This window comes from Cheilinus undulatus, linkage group 24 (assembly GCF_018320785.1).
Source record: "Cheilinus undulatus linkage group 24, ASM1832078v1, whole genome shotgun sequence".
NCBI lineage: Eukaryota > Metazoa > Chordata > Actinopteri > Labriformes > Labridae > Cheilinus > Cheilinus undulatus.
Window position 1 is genome coordinate 20229308 of NC_054888.1, and position 21753 is coordinate 20251060.

Below are 21753 nucleotides of genomic sequence, written 5' to 3' on the forward strand. Positions count from 1 at the left end.
AGCTTGAAAAACAGTGGATGATTTGTTTTAATCCTGCAATATTTAGGTAACAGTCTCTTTTAAACTCAAAGCCATGGCATTAATGTCCATCTTTAAAGTGAAACTGTTGATCTATGACTCAAAATAAATGGATTATTGTTTCTAAATTGGGTTAGAAAGACATGATTATTATCTGGCAGGCAATTCTGCTGATTTTATCATCCTTATATTATACTTAAGTGTCCATAAAAGTCCACAAGACAAATTTATCTGATGAAAAGTCAACTATGTGTATAAATATGGAGGGAGAGAGAAATGATGGATGTTTCCAGTATGTTCAGCCGTCTCTCAGCTCGTTTCTCCTCACAGAGTTTCAGTGTTTAATCGAACAAAGAGTGGTCTGTAGTTTTCCTCGTGAGGAGTGAATTTATCACCAAACAAAGACACAGTTTGTCATGTTAATAAACGGCTCTGTTCTGACTGGAAACACAGAGAGAGGAGGGAGATCGAAGGTCTCTGAGGGCGACGGAGGAAGACGAATCATCCGGGGAATTCAGCTAAATCTGCAGATTATTGACCGAATACTCACACCTGCTAAAACTACACTCGCCAAGAGCTTTCACTTTCTCTTCCAATGTCTAACATCCACTCTGACTCAAGGATGGTACAAGGTCAAAACTACCCCTGCCCTTCTTCATGACCCACCACTGTTTTCAAGGTATACCCATAGAGTTGAAATGGTTCTATATTTAAAATCAGTTCATGTTCAGCCTCTTACAGACTTTGGTAAAGGTACAGATGAACTTTAATGTTTATTTTCCCTCAGAAAAGTTTGTTTACAGCTTTTTGGATTATAAATTTGGCTCTGAATGGTCCGCCTCTGTGGCCGCAGCAGATTTAGTGTTTGTGAGCTCAGCTCAGGCTGCAGGAGGGCACACGTCTGGCCAACTTCAACAGAGAAAAGAACGTCTTCATTAACATGCACGGCCAGCCGCTTCCTCTGAAACGAGCCTTTGTCGGCCAGCAGATGCACGAAACACAACGAGGAGAAGCAGATCAGATCAAACGGTGAACACAGAGCGATGGTTTACGGTCTACGATGGACAGATGGAGAGACAGAGGGAGGTGTTTGTTCATCTGGCTTCAAGTTATCCCTTTACATCTGTCTGTACCTCATCTGAAAAAGAGGCTTTCCATCCATCACTACTGGATTTTCTCATTATTTCTGCATCAAAGCAGAGAGATGAAATATCAAAAATCGACAAGTTTTGGCTCAATGTTGCAGGAATAAATTCTAAAAATTATAAACTCAAAGTTTAAAAGAGAAATAGGATTTAGAAATGAATCATGGTATAAGGGCAGCATAAGCAAAGAGGCTAAACGAGCAACTATTCAAACAATAAAGATGGTATCTTTGCAAACTTCTTCCCTCCTAGTGATTAAAATGGACCATCAGTGTCATCTACTGCAGATCTAAAGAACAAAAAGAGCTGTTTCCAGCTGCCGCAGTTTTATTTAAGCTTTATCTTTAGTGTCTGTCTTTAAACAAGCTAGCTTCTTGGAAACAGTGTCTCGTCAACTTTTCTGCAGCATTTCCCTAGGGCTGGGCAATTAATCTAAATCTAGATTAAATCGCAATATGTCCTACTGCAATTTTTAAATTGTAGGAGGTGCAGTATTTCTTTGAGCTGAAATGTGTTTCAAAATACCACTTTAAAACATTTTTTAAGAATTAGAAGGACATAAGATCAACAATTCCGACCAAATGTGCAATGAGTCAACATAATCGCTTTTAGATATTCTTTAAAACTGCTCAACTTTGGTTTAATCTGTTAAATCATGTCTTTATGATAATATAGAATGATTTGTTGCTTGTTTGTTTAGCAGTACATCAGATGAGGAACTTTCATATCAAATTGCAATTTCAACATTCAGGTCAGTTCAGGTTTGGTAGCATATCGGTACTTCGCCACGTCGACGTTGGTCCCGTACTGCTCATTCAGCCATCATCCAGGCCTGAGCTAACCTTGCAAAGCAGATGGATATGCCCGTTTCTTTGTTTTTCACTGGCGAATCCATCTTGCAAAGCTCCCATCTGAACTGTTTGGGCCCGGTTAGAAAGTGACACGACCAATCAGCAACGAGGGGGCGCAGCAGAGTGGTGACGTTAACAAGCAGCAGCAAGAGCTGGTGCAGTTATGGAGGAAGAGATTAGAGTGGATGCTGCTAAAGCGCCAGTTTTATCAGAACTTGACAACATTTCTTTGTTCAAAGAAGAACAAAAAACAGCAGTGAGATGTTTTCTTTTCAAAAACGACATGTCCATAGTCGCCATGTTTTGCATTATTCCTTAGTAGCTGGGCATGCGCAGCTCGATAGCGGCTACGTCACGTGTTTTGTTGCTCTGTTTGGCCCATAGATATGTTTCAGACAGAAAGTTCAACCAATCACCCTCCGAGCTTTTTTCAAAGCCTCTGCCTTTTCTCAAACGTTTTCCTATTGAAGCTTTCCCAGATGGATGTGTGAAACAAATTCATCTGGCGTGTCAGGTTAGGCCTGAGCCCAAACTCTACAGGACTGGACCAGCCCACAGGGTCCTGGGCAACCAGTCTGCTGGATCAGGGCCGGTTTTTCAAATGATTTCTGCTAACTACAGAAATCTGCTACGTTGCATGTTATCTGCATGTGCAGAAAGGCAGAACTCTTAACAAAACTATGAAATCTTAAAAATTATTGTGGGTACCACAGGGCTAGTGTAAGGTGAGCATAATTTGGAGCCAAGTTTCCAAAACTCTCTTTATTAAATCTTGCTCAGGACCTCAAGGGGTAGTGTATGTTGATGGACTAATAGCACCCATCAAATAATGCTCTCACTGCAAGTTCTACTCAACTTACACCACTACAACACCAGGAAAGTGCAGCTGCCGTTCCTTTATCAGGCAGCTGACCCTTCCCATCTTCGTCCTCCTTAGCGCGTCATGCCAAGGAGTCCAGCCGGCACCTCTGGCCATCAGTCAACATCCAGGCCTCACAGCAGTAAGACCGGAAACACCACGGACAGAAAGACTCAGACTTTTGTCTGCATGTTCAGCGAACAATACATCGCCTTGCCCAGCAAACCCATCATCCACGCACAAGTCCAAGTCTGCAGTTGATCTCAGCCTCAATAGGTGAACTGCTCTACAACTTCCACGCTCTCACCATCAACACCAGATTCAATGGCAGTGTCCAAGGAATCTTTTGCAATACTGGGGGGGGGAATCACAGTTAGATTATTTTCCCAAATCGTTCAGGCCTATATTTTGCTATTTGTTGAGATGAAACATGAAGAGTTTCATGTTGTTGAGCATTATAAGTTCTCTTTACTGCATTTGACCAATCAGTGAAGACGTGTTTTTTTGCTGCTGCCTGTCTTTGCCAGGACACTCTTGAAAAGAGATTTTTAATCTCACTGAGGCTTTCCCTGTTAAATAAATAAATAACATTTTTGTTTCAGTTTTGTTACTACGCTCCCTCTCATGTGCATTTTTCTCATAAGAGGCCAACAACTAAATATAACCTCAGTGAACTTCTGCTGATCCATAAAAAACTAGAAAGAGTAAGAAAATATGACTAAACATTATTATTAGTTGATAACTAAAGCACTCGGCCTCCATCTACAGCCACAGGGAAATAAATGTGCATTTTTTAAAGATGAAATGATTTTGGTTAAAGGAAAACTAAAACATGAGTCCAGAAAAGTCATCCTACATTTCTGAGGGATGTAATCAATCACAAGGAAATACAGCTGACGCTACAGAGCCACTTAAACCCTCTCCATCATGAGAACCGTATTCTAAAGAGGACTATACACCTGTAAGGAGCCACGTGTAAGATTTAAGGGGTAACTTCTGCCTACATTGGAGCAATCTAAGTTGTTGCAACACCTTAAATTTCAGGTTCAAAATTGCCTTTATTTGAACTTCTGTTGAAACCAAGTGCTTAAATTTTGTGACTTAAAATACAAAGTGTATAAATTCCACCACCTTAATCTCTCTCAATCAAAACAATAACAAAAGATGATGTGTAGAGCTCTGCCTACCTCCAGTGCTCAGTTCCTGTTTTGATTTAGATGTAGTTACTCACCAGTAAATCAATGTTTTGGTTTCATGGATGAATTTCACATCAAGAAGGAGAAAAGCTGTTAAAAGTTTTGCACCTTATTCGCCCCAAAGCCCAGTTCAGACCAAAGATATGTGAGTTGAAACTGCTTACAAAAGGCCGTTCTGTGACGTTCTAAACACCTGCCAGTTCACACCGCTGCGACTAAAGAAGACGCTGCATTGTTTCTATGGAGGATGATTTATTTCTCGAGATATTGCATAATAAATCTGTCTCTGTAAGAAGGACAATGCTGTACTTTAACGATTTGTTTCCAGCATTAATCATTATGATAATCACTTGTCATCAACATTGTAGCATGGAAAAAAAAATTCACAGCACATAAAAATGCCAAAATGCATTGCTAGCTCAGTTTTGTTCTAACAAAGATATCTGCTGAGAATAATTAATTTTCTCCAGGCAAATGGAGCCCCTACAGCCTTGAATTTCTCATGGATTATCTCATAAAGGACTACGTGTCCACACATTATGTGCAAGATGGAAAAAAATATCAGCCTCTTTGAAATTATAAAATTATCTTTAAGCTTTTTTTTTTAAGTTTTTGTTAGTTTTAATCATTCCCAAAATACATAGCATGACTTTATCTAATCAAATTAGCTTTTATAAACCATGCAGATGTGATTTATATTTACCTTCTTCTTATTTATTATTATCAACAGCTTGCAACCAGCTTAAACCAGCTGTCTGTAACTTGACAAGCAGAATTGCAGGTGACAGAATCAGACGGTTTCATTTGCGTTGTAACACCTCGATTCAGACATTTCTGGCAGCGCTCTGTTGCGTTGCAAATCTTTGGCTTAAGAGCTACTTTCAAAGCATTCTGGGATCAGAGGCAGCATTAACCAGGAAGGCCACTTTTAACAGCTTTTCTCCCTCATCCTGATCTCAAGGCAAGTAGAAAGCAGCATAGTGGTGGAAGAGAAAAGTGTATTTACATGACTTGGGAATGTCTAGGCAAATTTTGGTGACAATGCATGTAGCTGATGGAGGAGAATCATTGTTAGCAGTCACAAGTAAGCATCAAAAAACATGAATGAGACAGAGATAGAACGGGAGCTTCCTGCAGCAGTTCATACTTCGTGCTTCCTTATGTAGCAGGTTTTGATGCAGCACTTCTGTGGCAATCATAAGCATGCTATGTCTGCAACAACTGCATACCATGAGTGAGCATGAGCTGTTAAAACTACAAAAATGAGGGATTTCTGACTTTGAAAACTTTGGAAATATCTGAGGTAAATAGAAGCAGCCATTTTGATAAACACATAAAAGTTTAGTCTCTCATATGGATAAGTTTAGAAAGACTATATTGGTGAATCCGTCCTACACAGTCATAAACGGTTAATCCGTCCTGACATTCAGAGTCGGAGCGGCCCATCAGCTCCGTGTTTCAGTGGAGTGAGGGGAGGAGGACGGAGCCGATTGGTCAGCGGAGTGAAGGACGGGCCGGATGACCTCAGCGCTGCACCCTCCACATCAGCACCCACCACCCTGGACTCAGCACCCTGCAGCAGTATAAATCCTGCTGACCATCGTCAGCCTCCACACTCTGCTCTCACACCTCTGGACTGAACTCACACCGAGGTAAGGCTGGCACATTTTCAGCATTCAGAGAGGAGAAAGAAATCTGAGGATGTATTATACAACAATTACATTAGAGCTTCAACACCAAAGTGTGTAAATATTAAGTTTAAAAGGAATCTAGTGACGTGAAGAATCAAATCTTTTATCTACAATAAGTTTGGTGTATCTTAAATCTTTCAACATAACCTTTAAAGTCTTTTAAGGCAAATTAATGTTTTTATGTCTTGAAAACAAAAAAGAAGAAATGAGCCAAAACTGCAGACTTTAAAGTTACTGCAGCACTTTTTTGCTTTGTCATGCTGCTAAAATGTTAATTTAATGAGCTGTTTAGGCAGAAAATCCAAGTTATTTGTCAACATCTGTCTTAAGTACAATGCCTTATTCTTGCTGCAAGAAACAAAACACTTAAGTCAAATATTTGTGGAATTTTAAGGCAAAAATCCAATTTGAATACCCCCATATTTCCCTACAAGACTACTTTATATATTCAGTGCTTTGTCTAAATGTCTTTAAAGAAACATTTCATGAAACAAGGCTGGTGTCGATGGCTTTACTGAAGCAAATTGCTGAATTATTGTCTTATTTGGATTCTTTTGGATTACAGTAAGCAAGAGTTTAAGTCCTGACTACAAAGTTTGTTACTGAAGAAAGTCTTGGGGCTTCTTCTGCATCTTTTCAGTGATTTTCAGATCACAATTAAAGGAGAAATTAACTGATTTTGATCCTTCGCTTTGTCTTTAGGAAAAGGTAAAGAGTCTTAGAGGACAATGACTGACCTGGAGACCTCGATGGCGACCATCATCACGGTGTTTCAGAAGTATTCGGAGCGAGAAGGAGACAAACACAAACTGAAGAAGAGCGAGCTGAAGGATCTGCTCCACGACGAGCTGCCTGGGCTGATGGCGGTGAGATATAAAGATTAAAAAATGGAAAAAAGATCAGAAATGATCAAGAGAAGAGTTTAAGAGGGAGAGGGCAGAGCCAAGAACTGTTAGTAAAAGTATCAATTTCTTTTATCACAGTTCTTGCATGGGATCCATTAGATGACCACTTTATTAGGTACACCTATACATCTGCTTGTTAACAGAGATATCTAATCAGATGGCAGAAACCACTAAATTTAGACATGTTGACATGGCGACAGGCTTTAATGTTATTTGTTTGACCTTCGTATGTGAATGCGGCGGCTACAATCAAGACTTATCAGAGCAGGCAACGTTTTTCCAATCTTGTATTGTACAAATTTGGTGAGCCTGTGTGAATCGAAGCCCACATTTGATGTTCTTCACTAACAGGAGTGGCACCTGGTGCGATCTCCTGCTGCTGTAGCCCATCTGATTCAAGGCTCAAAATGCTGTGGGTTAAGAGATTCCCTTCTGCATTGTTTTAATTTACTGAAGCAGGAAAACCTCACTGAGATGGAGAATCTCATTTACAAAGGTGTAAATGAACAGCAGCACATTTAAGTTACACACATCAAACATAAAGAAACTGCAAACATAGATCAACGTGATATATCTTCCTCCAAGGGTGGAAAGATGCAGCCAGGGAGAGTGCAGAACCCTACAAAAAACCTTACTGGATAACAGGATAAATGTAATGTCTGTCACACTCATTATGGGCCAATCGGAGCTAAAAAAACTTAAGCGGGTTTGCACTGTAATCCAAGCTTGACAGGTAGCTGTTATCATTGTTCACTTTTAGTGGAGACATCAAGAAATGCTATAGCTGCATCCATGCTAATCTCTTCCCTGGCCGCCATTTTTTACAGGCTTGCAGTCGCTTCAATTAAACCATGCCCATAGCTGCTGCCTTTCTCTTCAAACGGTTCTGATTGGTCCGGTCATGATGTGACTGGGAACCACTCCGGTTCTGAGTATTAGAAGTTGGAACAATGCTAAATAACTGGCAGAATTAGTAGAATTTGTGGCTGCAACATGGGAGAAAAATGATCATGCACAAAGTCACAAATTTAATAATCATGATTTCAATGTCAATCATAATAATAATAATAAATATGAGTTGAACAGCTCAGCTTCATACTTCTTAAAACTATTTTTTCCCACCACTTTCATTTCGGAACAAAAATGTCACTTTCTGCTGAACTACATTTAGCTGATGTCACCTAAAACTCTAACCTTGCAAAGCAGATAAGTTGTCAGACTTCAGGCAAATCCAACTTGAAAAGCTCCAATCCACTGAACACTGTTCCGACTAATCAGCATCATTTGAGGAGAATGAAGTGGTAGCTATGGTTGGGGTTTAGTTGTACTCAAGCCGTCTGCAATGGCTTTAGTAGAGACTAAAAACAACGCTAAAAGCTTTGCATGATGGGAAAGATGTTTTTGCTTTTCTGACGACCTGCTTTAACATGAGTTTGTGTCAGTTATGGGGGAAAGAGTTACGTTATATTGTGAGTTGATGTATACATTGGCTGCTAGTGGAGTGATTAGCTCAGATGTAGCCACAGCAGCAGTTTTGTCAGAACTAGACAACATTTCTTTATTGGAACAAGGGCAGAGAGCAACAATGAAACCTTTTCATGACAGAAAAAATGTTTTTGCTCTTCTCCCGGACTGCTTCAGCATGGATTTGCGATCGATATGGGGGGGGTTTGCAGGTCCATCCAATAGCTGCTGCCACGGTAGCCGTTAGCTCAAATGTAGCTGTAGGAGAGCAGCAGTTTAAACCGAACTGGTCTGCTTAAAAAAAACAAACAAACAAATAAAGAGCAAAGAGCTACAACTACAGCTTGTCTTGCACGTCTCCCAACCAGCCCTGGTATCAATTTTATGCACAGAGAAGCTCCAGCTTAAGAGTGGTGCATGCGTACATCATTTTGTCTTGTCGCTCTGATTGGTCCATCATGAGTGTAACAGACAGAATGTTCCTCCAATCACCTTCCGAGGATATTTTTGAAAAGTCCTGCCCTTTCCAAACACTTTCTATGGGAGCTTTCCCACATGAGGGTGGAATATATCCAGTATAGATAGAAAATCTGGTGTATCAGGTTACTAAAATTTAAAAGATAGGTTAAAAAAAATGTAAATCAGGAAAAAGAGCAAAAAATAAACTAACTTTAAGTACCTAAATAACAAAGTTTAACTCTTTTTTCTGTTGGTATCTTGGAATAAAATAAGAGACTGAATGCAAGACTTTCTGTTATTATCAAGTAGATTCATATGTCAAGATACTGTGATTAAATTTGTTAAATATATGAACGATTATGTAGAATATTACTTATTATAGGGAATGTTTTTGACAAGGTGCAAAGAAGGAAAGACTGCAAGAATAAAATGCTACAAGATGTAGTTATGATAACATCAGTAAAGAGGTATTAAAAAGGAGGGTATGTTTTTTATGGTGGATGTCGTCAGGAGAGACAAACTGAGAAAAGCCATCCATGCAGAATCACTTGAAATGTTTTGTCAAAAAAAGATAAAATCTAGAATATAATCCACATGCAGTGATAATAATCCAATAAATATTAAAGTCCTGGTACATCAGAATGTTCCTATGATCAGTAAACATTTTCAGTCTACAATGAACCTAAACAGACCAAATTTATGGTCCTGATGTACGCTAACCGTCCTGATGTGAACTTTCTCTCCCCCTCCCTCAGCATGTGAAAGACCAGAGCACCCTGGACAGTCTGATGGAGGGCCTCGACTCGGACGGAGACTCTGAGTGCGACTTCCAGGAGTTCATGACATTGATCTCCATGGTTACCGTCTGTTGCCACGAGTTCTTCGAGCACGAGGACGAGTAGAGGGAGGAGACGGATGGGAGCTACAGTAAATGAAGAAGAAGAAGAAGCCTAGCAACGCACAACCTGGCGGTGCCTTGAGGGGAGTGTAGCGGCGTGGGAAAATAAAACTCCGGCTAGCAGCCAAAATTTTAGCAGTGGCTGGAAAACTGTTCATTTAGTCATAGTTTTAGTGTAAATTCAATATTTTAGGCATCCTGTTTGATTTTAAATAAGTATGTGGGTTGTAAAAGTCTTCAAAATGACCTTGAAATTTGGTTGTGGCTACAAAGATGGTGACTAAAACTCAGATGTGGCCTTCACCTTAGTCCCAATAAGTCAAAAAGCTGCTGAGATGCCTCCATGTTCGACAAATCAGATATCTAAGGAAACATTTGAGTTGGTTATCTGTTAAATAAAATAATTATGTTGGCTAGAAAAAGTTTTGAAATGACTAGCAAGTTTAAGATTACATATAAAAAAATTTCAGAGGCACATAAAAAACGTTTGCAGGGTTATTGAGCTGAAAATTCAACATCTAAATACTTATCTGTAGGGACTTTTCAGAGTTTTGAAAAGTATAAGGCATTTAATCCAATGGCAGGTTAGCTAAGAAACTACCTACAGACAGCCAGCTTTGTTCTATATATCCTGTTTGACTATCAAATCCTGCTGAAGTAGGTCTTCTTTAAAAATTAAGATTTAAAAGGCTAAAAAAAAATGTCAAAATTGCGTGTGTATTGTAACAATTTTAGAAACCACTTTGGAAGCCTGCAAGTTTAAAATTTAAGCTCAAAAGTAGCTTTTGATTCCTTAAAGTTCTAGTTGACTTTATAATAAAGGAAACCTGTGCTTTTTAAAACCATTTAAGCATATTTTATCAATTGTGCATGAAAATCTAAGCTGGGAAAAATGCAGAACTTTTGGTTTGGCTGCAGAATTCAGTACGATGAGCAAACAAGGGTTCTCTTTAAAGTATGAGTGCAAAAAAGGTGAAGTAAAAAAAGTTAGTGAAGTCAATCATAATGGCACAAAATAATCAACTGGAGCTACTTTTAACATCGCTGTTTAAACGCGTCGGCTCTTTGTATTTCAGAAGTGACAAGTTAGCAAGTCAAGACGCCACAAGTCAATCTATTAAGAGTTCACATTAGAGCAGTTGATTGAAAAAAGGGCTAACATTTTATATTCTAAAGACACTGTGTTTTTAATCTGGTTTTCATTTAAATAAAATATTTAATTGGACAAAACATTTACAATAGAAGCCGCAATTTAGTGAAAATCTAGCCGCCTTTAAAGTAGAGAGTGAGTTAAGATTCAAGTCAAAAATGGTTGTTATTTGATGTTTGGTGTTAACATTTTGAAAATGGCTTATATCTTTTCTTTTACTGTAGCTGCCATGCTTTAAAACAGAGAAACAAGCTTGGCTTTTTGGATTTTGGATATAGCTGGTTATTTCATTTATTCCTTTTGTTGCATTTATTTGACTTTTTTGAAGTTGCTTAGCAAAAATGCACCACTTAGATCTTGCGTGTTTGAGTTCTTAGAAATTCTTTTAAAATAATTTTAGACAAAATGTTATTTTATTTCAGATTCAATATTTCAAACCTGTAGCTAGCTGCTAAAATAATCACAAATGTTTAGGACTTATTAGTTTAGTTCAACCAATAAGACAATTCAACCTGCTAGAATTTAAAAAAGCTACTTCTCTTTATGAAAACAAAACAATGATGTGTTTATTACAGCAGTTGGAACAGGAAAGTTTCTCCAATGATGTGTGATTTGAAATGTTGATGACTGGTTCATTTGAATGTGGCTGACATGAAATTAAATAAATGATGAAAATGAGGCTCTGAGTTTGTTTAGGAAAGGAGGAAAAGCTTCCACAAAGAAATTACAGCTGGTTTTCTGCTGTATTCGGTGACTGGTCGACCCTCAACAAGTTTAGAGGGATGCTGTGATGAGGTTTTGTTTGTATCACATGGGTTCTGTTGGCCAAAATCCTGAGTGTTTCTGTGGGAATTTGGGCCCATTCATTCTGTAGAGCATTTATGAGGTCAGGCACTGATGTTGGACCAGAAGGCCTGGCTCTCAATCTCCATTCAAGTTTTTCCAGAAGGTGCTCCATGGGGTTGAGGTCAAGTTCTTCCACATCAAACCATGTCTTTACCGTCCTTGATTTGTGCTCTTGGGAACAGTCATGTTAGAACAGAAAAGGGCCTTTCTCAAACTGTTGCCACATGTTGGCAGCATAGCATTGCCCAGAATGTCTTGGTTTGCTGAAGCATCAAGACTGGCCTTCAGGGGAGATAAGGTGTCTAGCTCAAACCCTCCTATCCCTCCTCCACCAAACTTCACAGTTGGCACAATACAGTCAGGCAGGTAACGCCAAACCCAGACTTGCCCATCTGACTGCCAAACAGAGAAGCGTGACTCAAAACTACACAGAACACGTTTCCACTGCTCCACAGTCCAGTGTTGGTGTGCTTTACACCGTCCCATCTGATGCCTGGCATCTGCTCAGCCATGGAAACACATTCATGGCTCCTATTGCACAGTTTTTGTGCTTGCATTCATGCTAGTAAAAGGTCAGAACTGTTCAGCGACTTTCACCATGCACCTTAAAGGTCACTGACCGCGCCCACTCTGTGGTGGTCTTCTGCCTCATGGCTGAGTAGCTGTCATTCCTAAACACTTCCACTTTCTAATAATATCCCTTCCAGTTGAATTGAATATCCAGCAGGGATGACATTTCACAAACTGTCTTTGTGATCTGAGGCAACAGGTCTGACTGAACCATCTGAATTTGATAATCAACAGGTGTGGAGAAATACTTTTGTACATAAAGTGTGCCAGGTGATAGGCAGACTAGTAGATGACTTCACATGTTCAGCATGATGACAGGTAACATCCCAGACAAACAGCATAGTTCTAGCTAGCCCTTTGTTAGGAAATTACATTTTCTAAAACAAAACAAAGGCTTCAAAATTCACTACTGGAGCAATTCCAGTTGTGCTTTAGGTCATACAAATGATGATTACAGACCTTATTTCCATCAACTAACCAAAAATTACCAAAAAAAATTAAGAATTTATTTAACATCAGCAAGTGATGTTTTGAGTGACTGCTAGCAGCATTCACCAGGAAAGGCCCCTTTTAACAGCTTTTCGCCTTCATGATTTGAAACTCATCCATGAAACAAAAACAGAGGCTTGCTGTTCACTAAATAAGCCTTATTGGGGGCAGCTTTTATTCAACAGATTTCAATTCAAAACAGGAAGCTTTAGGGTGGGCTGAGCTGAGTAGCATATTTCCATCCATTATTTTACCATTTATCCCGGGCCAGGTCGCGTTAGCAGCAGTGTTAATTTTTGCAACTATTTCTAATTTCCGTCTTAGTCTTTGGAATAAATGTCTTTAAGTTTTAGTCTAGTTTTAGTTGACGAAAATTAAAAAACATTTTAGTCAAGTTTTAGCCAATATAAAGTCCTCACATTTTAGTCTTTACTTTTAATCTAAGCATTTATTCTCTTGCCTAAATCTGGTACCCGATCATGGTACTGTGTTCTATGACCTGGGGTCCCCTGCTTTCTACAGAGGCAGATTAGATGAAGATGCATTGTTCTTTTTGACAGATTTACCCACAGTGGAGAAATATCAGGGATATTGAATGTCTGCCAAAAACTACATTACATTTTAGTCTAGTTTTAGTCATCTTGACAAAAACTAAACCGACTTTTTCAGTTTTAGTCATCACAGATCTATTTTTGTTAGTCTTAGTCTAGTTTTTGTTACAGAAAAAAGGCTGTCCATGAATGTTTTAAATCACAGTTTTAGTCAACAAACATAACACTGGTTGGCAACAGGCTAAGCAACTCAACCCAGACATCTCTCTTCACAGCAACATTTTCCAGCTCTTCCTAGGGGATTCTAGGGCATTCCCAGGCCAGATGATATCTATAATCTCTCCAGAGTCCTAAGTCTACCGCAGGGTCTCCTCCCTGTTGGATGCACCTGGAGGCACCCTCCACAGGGAGGCATCCAGGAGGCATCCTAATCAGACGCCTGAACCAACTCAACGGCTCCTTTCGAAATGAAGGAGCAGCGGCTCTACTTCAATTTCCATCCGAAAGTCGCAGCTCCTCATCCTATCGATAAGGTTGAGCCCAGACACCCTCCTGAGGAATCTCAGCTACTGCTTGAATTAATTATTTTGGAAAGCTTGGATAGGAGTTGGAAAGAAGATTGACTGGTAAATCGAGAGCTTTGCCTTCTGACTCAGCTTCTTCTTCCTCACAATGGTCTGACACAACGCCTGCACCAATCCGCCCGTCAATCTCATGGTCCATTCTACCAGATATAGTTCTACTTGTTATTGTTTAGTTAAGAGCCCCCTGGTGGTGGAGGTTAAATACAGTGTGTTTCAAAAAGATGACTTATTTAGCCTATTCTGTGCAGACATTAAATGTTTTATTTCAGCTCCCATGAGGTTGAAGTTTAAGCCTTCAACTTCAGACACTTAAGAGTTAAATTGATCTTAAACACAGCCACATATTTTAACAATCATTATGATTGTCTTATCTTGTTGTTTTGATGCATTCTGGGAAACATAGGAGACTACAAACAGAGGCCCAAGCTCTGATAAAATGCTGAAGTGGACCTGCTTAGTCAACAAAGGAAGGTTATTGAAAACAGCTTGAGAATACAGAAACACACCCACACTGATCATAATGTTAGGGTGTTAACAGATGATGCAAGAGGCGTTGTCAGCCGTGCGCTCTCAGACATCTGCAGGCTGTTTAACATCAGGGAGGCGGAGCCAGCCTCTCCATTGGCCGGTGGGGGAACAGATCCCGACCCCGGGGACCAACACCACACCCATCTGAGAGTGTGTGTTTTTGAGGTGTGTGTGCGAGCAGCATATGCTCTGTTGTGTTTCTTCTTCTTGTTCTCAGTGAATGAGGAGCTGTTTGTAGATCTGGAGAACTGGTGAGTTTTTCAGGCTGTTTTTAATCTTTTGAATCACACTTTTAAGTCGTATTGTGTTTCATTTTTAAAAGTCTGAAGAAACTTTACAAGCTGCAGCTGTTGCATCTTTGTTTTCACTCTTTCACAATAAGTTATGGATCAATAATCTCCAAAATGATGGTGGAAAAGTGAAGCTTTCTGCTGTGCATTCTGCGTGCTGTTCATTTTGTTGGAAATGTTATAATGCATGTGCTTGAATAACTTCTCTGTGTGCTTTGTAACAAGCAATGAAGTAAACTACAGCTCCCTCCTGGTGGTTATGACTCTACAGACAGTGAGAAAACAGGTCATGGTGAAGGACTAAGGCGGTTTCTGTGGTTACTTTTAGATGAAGGTGCATGCTCTGTTACAAACTTTGGACTTTGCAGAGCTGGTTAAGTGTCTTTGGGTCAGACTGATGCATGAAATAAAAGGCAATTCAAAAGGGATATGGGAAAGAGAAAAAATGCAAATGTTTATGTTGAAATAACATATCAGAAAAATGATTAAATAGTGATAGTGAAGAGTAAGAAAATAAGGGATGAACATGAGGCACAGTGACCTTCATCTTTAACCTTTGACCTCCAAACTTTAATCAGTCCAACCTTGTTTCTGAGTGGTAATGTATGCAAAATTTGAAGAAAATCTCTGTTTAAACAAGAATGGACAACCTGTATGTGTAAAGTCTTGAGCTTCAGAAAAGAAAACAAAGATCTAGAGTTGTATTTTTAACTAAGTGCCCCGTCAGTCTGTCTAAAGCGCCTTGAGACAAGTCTAGGTGTGCCGTGAGAATTTATTCATTGTTACTATAACTACACAATAACTACAGATACTGTCACATGATTCAAAGAGGCACTATTGCATGGGAAATGGATTAAGTGTGCCTTTAGATTTTGGCTTTGTTTTAGGTGTGCCTTGAAGTTTGAAAATCACTGGTCTTAACTGTTTTAGTGTTCCCAACATCCATTTAAAATAAAAGCACTCCGGGGAAGTCAGGCTGGAGAGAAGCGAGGGAAACCATGTCCAAACACTGTCAACATTTTTTTGCAACTTAAGACAGTGTGCAGGAGTTTTGCCTGCAATTTTTAGTAGTTAGGAGCAACAAATTGCCCAATAGTGGGTGTCAAAGTCTTCTGTTTTTGCTGCTGTGGCAGGAGACAGGCTTTATTATCATTTAATTTGCACTTGAATGATATCAAAGTTTGTAATTCTTGTATAGTGACACACAGAAAATAGGGTTGAATGATTTGCAAAAAATAATCTAATAGCAATTCTTTAGGTTCCTAATCTTATGTGTTGTTCAACAATATAGAAAAGAAATCATTCTATATCATAACAAACACAGTATAAGGTAAGTTAAACAAGGGATAAACAATTTAGAAAAAAACATCGTAGTGCAATTTCCACTGGCATTGCTGATTTGATATCAGTTGCTATATTAAAGGGGACGATCATTTTTCATAATATTCTCATTTTGATGAGGAAAATCAAATACATCAACAAGAAAAGTCGGAGTTTTGTTATAAAAATAAAAATGACACTTGGATGTTCGCATAAAGTGTAGAGCATGACAAAAAAAAGAAAAACATGTTTTAAACTGGTATTCTGACACATTTCAGGCTAAAGAAATATTGCACTGCCTGCAATTTAAAAATTGCAGCATGCCATATTGCGACTTAATAATACTTGCAATTATTTTCCACATCCCTAACCGAAAAGCATGATCAGAATACTCACTAGTAATGTAATTTGTTTATCAATACCATCGTTTAGTTCTACATTTTTTCTGATGAAAATTTCAAGTTTAACAGAGCTTTCTTTTTTGCTGTGTAGAAATTGAGTTCGCAATAAATAAAAGGCCAGTCTTTTATTAAAGCCTGTCCAAGGTAAAAGCCTCATGTCAGAGACCAAAAGAAACAAAACTTGAAATATATTTACTTTATAAATCCTGCTAACTTACATGCTGTTTGGGAAAAGATCTTGTATATTTTTGGGGAAAAAAAGCTGTAAACATTAAGTCAATACTCTTAGAATTTGTGTGATATTTATTTTATTTTTCATATCAGTAATGTCTTTAAAGATTTATTTCTGAGTGGACAGTGGATAGAATCAGCAACAGGGAAGAAAGAGTAGTAAGGAGCCACAAGCCAGACTTGAACATGTGACGCCACTTTCATCGCTAGGCCATCTTTACCCCAATATTTTTAAGTATGTTGCAAAAATGTTCATTTTTTACAAAGAAAATTTTACCTAAATAATACAAATGCTACATATTACGCATTTGTTAGTTGCATATAAAAAACTCTCCTGTCACAGTTTGTTTATCTTCTTCATTTTTTCGCACAGGTTGACGTCATCATGGATGTTGTCGTGACTACCCACACCGTCAGGGCGCTGACTGGTGGCTCGCCACCTTTAACTCAAGAGCCCAACGTGGTGACAATTGGTAAGACTGAGAGCTAACACATCGTAAACTCTCCCAAAGGCCAAACAGGAAGCTTCATGAAAAACTTGGCTGCACATAGCACTCTAAATATAAGGTTGTGCATCTTTCCTGGGATTACGATTTGATGGCTACTTTTTCATCAATAAAGATGAGCTGTAAGACAAATATCAATCCCCTTATCATTGTTATTATCAAGAAAGTTCTTTACAAAAAAAGAGTCAACATAAATGCCCTTTGTTTACACAAAAATTAATAATGAAAAGTTCTGACTGTGATTGGAGAATCTACGAGCAATGTCAGTGTTAAGTCCTTGCATCAGTGCAGAGTAATATCTGCATCACAGTGCCTCATACAACCAATTAAATTCAACATTTTACTCACAAAACACACATAAAAATCACTGCTTGAGGCTTAAATGAAAGCTTCAAAGGAGTTTCAAAGATAAATGTATCTTCCTGGTTCAGTGTTAGGAGTAAAAATGATAAGTAGGAGTGTGATTTTAGCCTAATATTTAAGATTTGAGTCTTATTTATGTGAAAATAAACTCAAATGTTCACATTTTCTTCTCTTATTAAGCAGCTACAAGTAGATTTTTGTACTTTAAGATCCTAAACTCCATATTCATAACATTTATGACACAAATCTGTCACATCCCTGAGCAAACATTTTGTTTCTAAAATGCTTTGTATTTTTTAAACAGATATTTCTCCTAAAAGGTTAATTTCAAGTTTGAAAAGTGTGTTGGTTTGGCGTCATTTTAAAAAGGCTTGGCTTACATATTTTCAAAAAAGAGATGAAATCTTCACAGGCACAAAGCAGTAAAAATATGTAAAATTTCATAAAGATAAAAGATCAGAAAGGACATAAAACTTTTTCCCTTTATCACTGAATGACCCCTGAATTTATCTGGTGACCCTCTGGAGGGTCTCCAGCCGTAGGTCGGGAACCGTGGGGGTGGACTAGATAAAACTGGCAGCGGAGGAAGAGTTCAGATGAAACTCTTAAGGTCTGACAGCTTCGTTAAACAAACAGATTTTAGTTGGCTGTTGTCTTTGGCCTCGCTGTGGAAACGAGGTCCAGCCGGTATCAGTGTGTCAGCTCTTATCTCCACGGCGACAGACCCTGGAGGCGTCACATACACACTCCTTCCCATGATCCTCTCCTGACATCTTGCTGATAAGACACTCCCTGCAGAATGCTGCGAGTAACAGTACTAAAACTCCATCGTTAAAATACTCCAGTGCCGCAAAATGTAAAAAATGTAAAAGCCATTTTAAAGTAAACAACACTGACAGTATAAACTTTCTCTTATATTTCTGAACTGTAGTTGGTCCCTTTAGTGTGAACCCCGCCTCCGTCTGTCTGTCACCTCCTCTCTAAAATAGGCCGAGGGTGTTTGAATGCCACACATGTCTGAATTCAGCTGCTGTCTCACTTTATAATGTGAACATAGCTGAGCGCTCCACGTGGGCGTGTCGGCTCGATACTGGAACGATCTGCAGGCTGAGGAGGAACATTTAACTCTCTGAAGATTCATATCAACTGACTTCAATTAACAAGACTTTAGACATAATTAATAAAGGCCTGTACTGGGTTGCAGTAGTTATATGTACATGCAAACGTAGTGTATGATAGTGTTTATGCTCTACTAACATTTAAAGTGTTCAGAGGGAGGCAAAAGTTTTAACTTAGGTCTTACACCCTTTGTAAACTCCTCTATAAAATTCAGTTGTCATGGTGATGGTTTGGGCAGGTGAGATAAGCTGAAGGATGAGGAGCTGAGGGTTTTAGCAGCTGTTTGGTGTAGGCAGAGAGTCCTCCATTATCGATTACCTCCATCAGAAATGTAGGACAGCATTCTCCAAGAGCGAAGATTAAGGTTAGGCGATATTACAGTGATAAAATATCCCGTGGTATTAAAAACAGCCCAGTGTCCCTTTAATAACTCTCATGTAGAAAGCTGCTGTGTAAGGTTTAGAAGTATTAAAGCCTTAGGGTTAGAGTGAGTCTGTTTCTAGCAGCACCACTGTCTGTGTTTAAAGATGCCCTAACAGTGATCACAGAACTTCTGCTGATGATTTTAAGCCTTATTAGTCAAATAAACAACCTATTTAAAAAAAAAATAACTTACACATCACATGATGGCCTCTCCTGAAGTCAAAGTCTACAAGCACTGCCTGTTGTCATACTACCTATGGTAATGTACGGTTTAGAAATTCTTCTTTCGAGGGGTAAATCAGTAATGACAAATTTGTAAAACCAAAATAATGTAGATTAAGATGTTTCACGCCTAAATGGCTAGTTCATTCAGGAAACACATGATTTGTGGCTATAATTATTTTTTTCAGCAGTTATTAATTAGAACATGTTCTTGCTCTTCCTATGCAGACAAGAAAAGCCTAAGGCAGGGAGAGAAGCGGCAAAAGCACTAGAGCCGAGCATGCATCAGTGACAATGATTAAGCCAGAAGCAGTATGAAGGAGGAGCTGGGGTGGAGGATGGCTGCAAAAGCAGAGAGAGTGGCAGAGCTTAGCTAGGCAAGACCAGTTCAAATAAGGCAGCCTGGCAGCGACTGTTCAATAGTGTGCTGAGGGCAAATCAGCTGGCCGTCAGCTGATGAGGGCTTGCATTAGATCAGCTGATCAGGGCAGAGCTTGCCTGAACTAACGCTAAATGCTCGATTTATTGGCTGACAAGGCAAATAGACAATCATGTCCAGGTTTCTGGGGATGCAAGACAGATTTCAGGGGGCCCAAAATGCTTATGGCTCAGCCCCTGTTAAAAATATTGGTATTACTATTTGCTGCTGAAACTTCTAAGGGAGTTAGAAAACAAGATAAATGATTGCTAGTGTTTTTACCATGTACAGTGTAGTCTCAGTTTAGTCACAAAAAACAACAATACATTCTCCTGGTTGCAATGTTTGCTTACAGAATTGGCATTGTAGCTCCGTCTTGTCCAATACAGTCCAGCACATGCTTTATGTTCAAATGTGGGCCATATTTAATCTATTTCTAGAATTTTCTGCAGGCTAATAAAAATCCTCACTTGGCCCCCAGGCCATAGTTTGGACACCCCTTTTGTATGAGGTTTGCAAACTCAAACTTTCACCGTGTTGACCAGAGTTTACTAGCATGCCTCAGACAACTCGTTTTCACAGAGCAGCAGCTGCCTCTTGCCATTTAATGCTGTGAAGTTGTTTTATTTTTAAGACTTCCTTTCTCTAATTCCTGTGACTGTAGCATCCTTAAGAAGTCACCAACGTTAGGACTGGCATTAGTTACACATCAGACACTTCTTACCAATGTTACACTTCAATTTGCAGCCTATAAACTTAAAAGCATAGCTTGTTTCTGCTGCTTTATGAAGCTACATGACGCTAAATCGAGTGTTTGTCCCTACAGGCCCCAACACTACAGACAATGGAGATTTGGCAGCTTTAATTGGAGGTGAGTTCTAAAAGCTTGATTTCTATTACAGATCAATAAAGCTACTTTCAGTACAAAGTTATCTACTGTGTTTTACGATGGACATAATCTCAGAATTTGAATTATGATTAACACTCTGATTTGGCAGCACAAACATCTGGGCCTTTATACTTGCATATCTTTTAAAAAACAGCATTTGTTGTTTGTTTTTTGTTTGTGACTCTATGTGGAGTTAATAATCACCTGTGTTGCTGTTCTTCCTCTCTCTCAGGGATCGTCGCTGCAGTGCTGCTGCTCCTCATCTGCCTGATCGCCGTGCTGCTGTGGTGTCTGTCCAGGCAAAAAGGCTCGTACGTCACTAACGAGATGGATGAAGACGACGATTTCAATGAGGACGATGAAGAATCCGTCACTTCTGATACGGCGCTCCAAAGCAAGGAACCTCTGAAGCCCAAAGAAGAAGAATAAAGATGGAAACATTAGGAAACGGACATAGATTTGCTGTGGGAGATTAAAAAGTCTAGATTTTTCTTTTTTTTTAAAAGTCAAATCTTTAAGCTGCACAGAGCAACTTTGCACATTGCTGCAACCAAAACAGCAGCAAGAAAAAAATTGTGTGATACTTATTTTTCAGCAGCTGTTGGGAGACACGTAACAGCAAATCAATATTTTCACAGAAGGACTTTTCCTCTAAATACATTTGTAATGTGAGTTTTCATGTAACAGCTCTTCAAATGTGAAAGTTTGTCAAAGAGAGTTTGCAATAATACTGATAAAATGTGCAAAAACACCAAAATAGGCAGATGAAAAAGGAAGAAAGATGAAAAGCACTTATATTCATTGGATAATTGTTTTTTTTACATATAAAGATATTCTTTTTATTTCTCTGTTGACACATTTATTCTATTAAACTCTGGTTTTGTTTTATAAACATTTTTGTTAATAAAGTTTACATTTTTTTTGTGTATGTGATTTGACTGCAATGTTGTGATAGCATTGTTCCATTTTAACTATGTCCAATGGCTCCATCTCATGGACGATAATATGTACTGCAGTCTTTAATCAATGGCATCTGTTTTGCTTGTTTAAGGGTTTAATATATGCACACAGCTGCACTGCCCTTTCTTTCATTTTTAAATAAACATGACCATTATCAAAGATATCTTTTCAGGCTATTTGATTTTATTAGCTAGTGTAGTGAAAAGAAGAGGAAGTCAAGGGAGAAAGTGGGGAATGGTGGGACTGGGGTTTCAGGTTGGACTTCAAACTGTTTTGAGGACTATGGCTTCAGGGATACAGCCAAAAAAACGTGACTTTAAGTGCCCTGAAAGTTACAATTTTAACACATAAAGCATGGAAAAAAATGTTTCACTCTAGAGAGACAAAGATGTGGAAGTTTAACAACT

General features: G+C 38.9%; 3 protein-coding genes across 6 annotated transcripts in view; 2 read left to right on the forward strand and 1 right to left on the reverse strand.

Moving 5' to 3' along the window:
- Window positions 1-20677, reverse strand: part of LOC121506167 (SH3 domain-binding protein 4-A-like) — a 90167-nt gene extending 69490 nt beyond the window's left edge. The window contains exon 1 of one of the 2 annotated variants that reach the window (XM_041781806.1): window positions 20591-20677. The gene's annotated coding sequence lies outside the window, so the exon portion shown is untranslated. Of the gene's footprint in view, window positions 1-6497; window positions 6590-20590 lie in introns of those variants that run through there. The other variant, XM_041781804.1, reaches the window with a different exon arrangement.
- s100b (S100 calcium binding protein, beta (neural)) lies at window positions 5606-11314 on the forward strand. Its single transcript, XM_041781810.1, has 3 exons — window positions 5606-5721; window positions 6463-6626; window positions 9344-11314. Exons 2-3 carry the CDS (start codon window positions 6489-6491, stop codon window positions 9488-9490), a joined length of 285 nt encoding a protein of 94 aa, XP_041637744.1. The 5' UTR covers window positions 5606-5721; window positions 6463-6488; the 3' UTR covers window positions 9491-11314.
- On the forward strand, window positions 14336-21507 carry LOC121506168 (glycophorin-C-like). 3 transcript variants are annotated; one of them, XM_041781807.1, is made up of 5 exons: window positions 14395-14455; window positions 14720-14828; window positions 16820-16919; window positions 20324-20368; window positions 20619-21507. In XM_041781807.1, exons 2-5 carry the CDS (start codon window positions 14823-14825, stop codon window positions 20813-20815), a joined length of 348 nt encoding a protein of 115 aa, XP_041637741.1. In that variant the 5' UTR covers window positions 14395-14455; window positions 14720-14822; the 3' UTR covers window positions 20816-21507. The 3 variants fall into 3 exon arrangements, with proteins under 3 accessions (XP_041637742.1, XP_041637741.1, XP_041637743.1); XM_041781808.1 differs by lacking the exon at window positions 14720-14828 and having other exon boundaries at window positions 14336-14455; XM_041781809.1 differs by lacking the exons at window positions 14395-14455; window positions 14720-14828 and adding an exon at window positions 14840-16681.
- The last annotated feature ends 246 nt before the right edge of the window (window positions 21508-21753 follow it).

Excerpts from the sequence above, each read along its gene's own strand:
- s100b (XM_041781810.1), top strand. The coding sequence starts at position 6,489 with ATGACTGACCTGGAGACCTCGATGGCGACCATCATCACGGTGTTTCAG. Across the intron at positions 6,627-9,343 it reads AGCTGCCTGGGCTGATGGCG|CATGTGAAAGACCAGAGCAC; the intron begins GTGAGATATAAA and ends CCCCTCCCTCAG.
- LOC121506168 (XM_041781807.1), top strand. Across the intron at positions 16,920-20,323 it reads GCCCAACGTGGTGACAATTG|GCCCCAACACTACAGACAAT; the intron begins GTAAGACTGAGA and ends TTGTCCCTACAG. Across the intron at positions 20,369-20,618 it reads TTTGGCAGCTTTAATTGGAG|GGATCGTCGCTGCAGTGCTG; the intron begins GTGAGTTCTAAA and ends CCTCTCTCTCAG.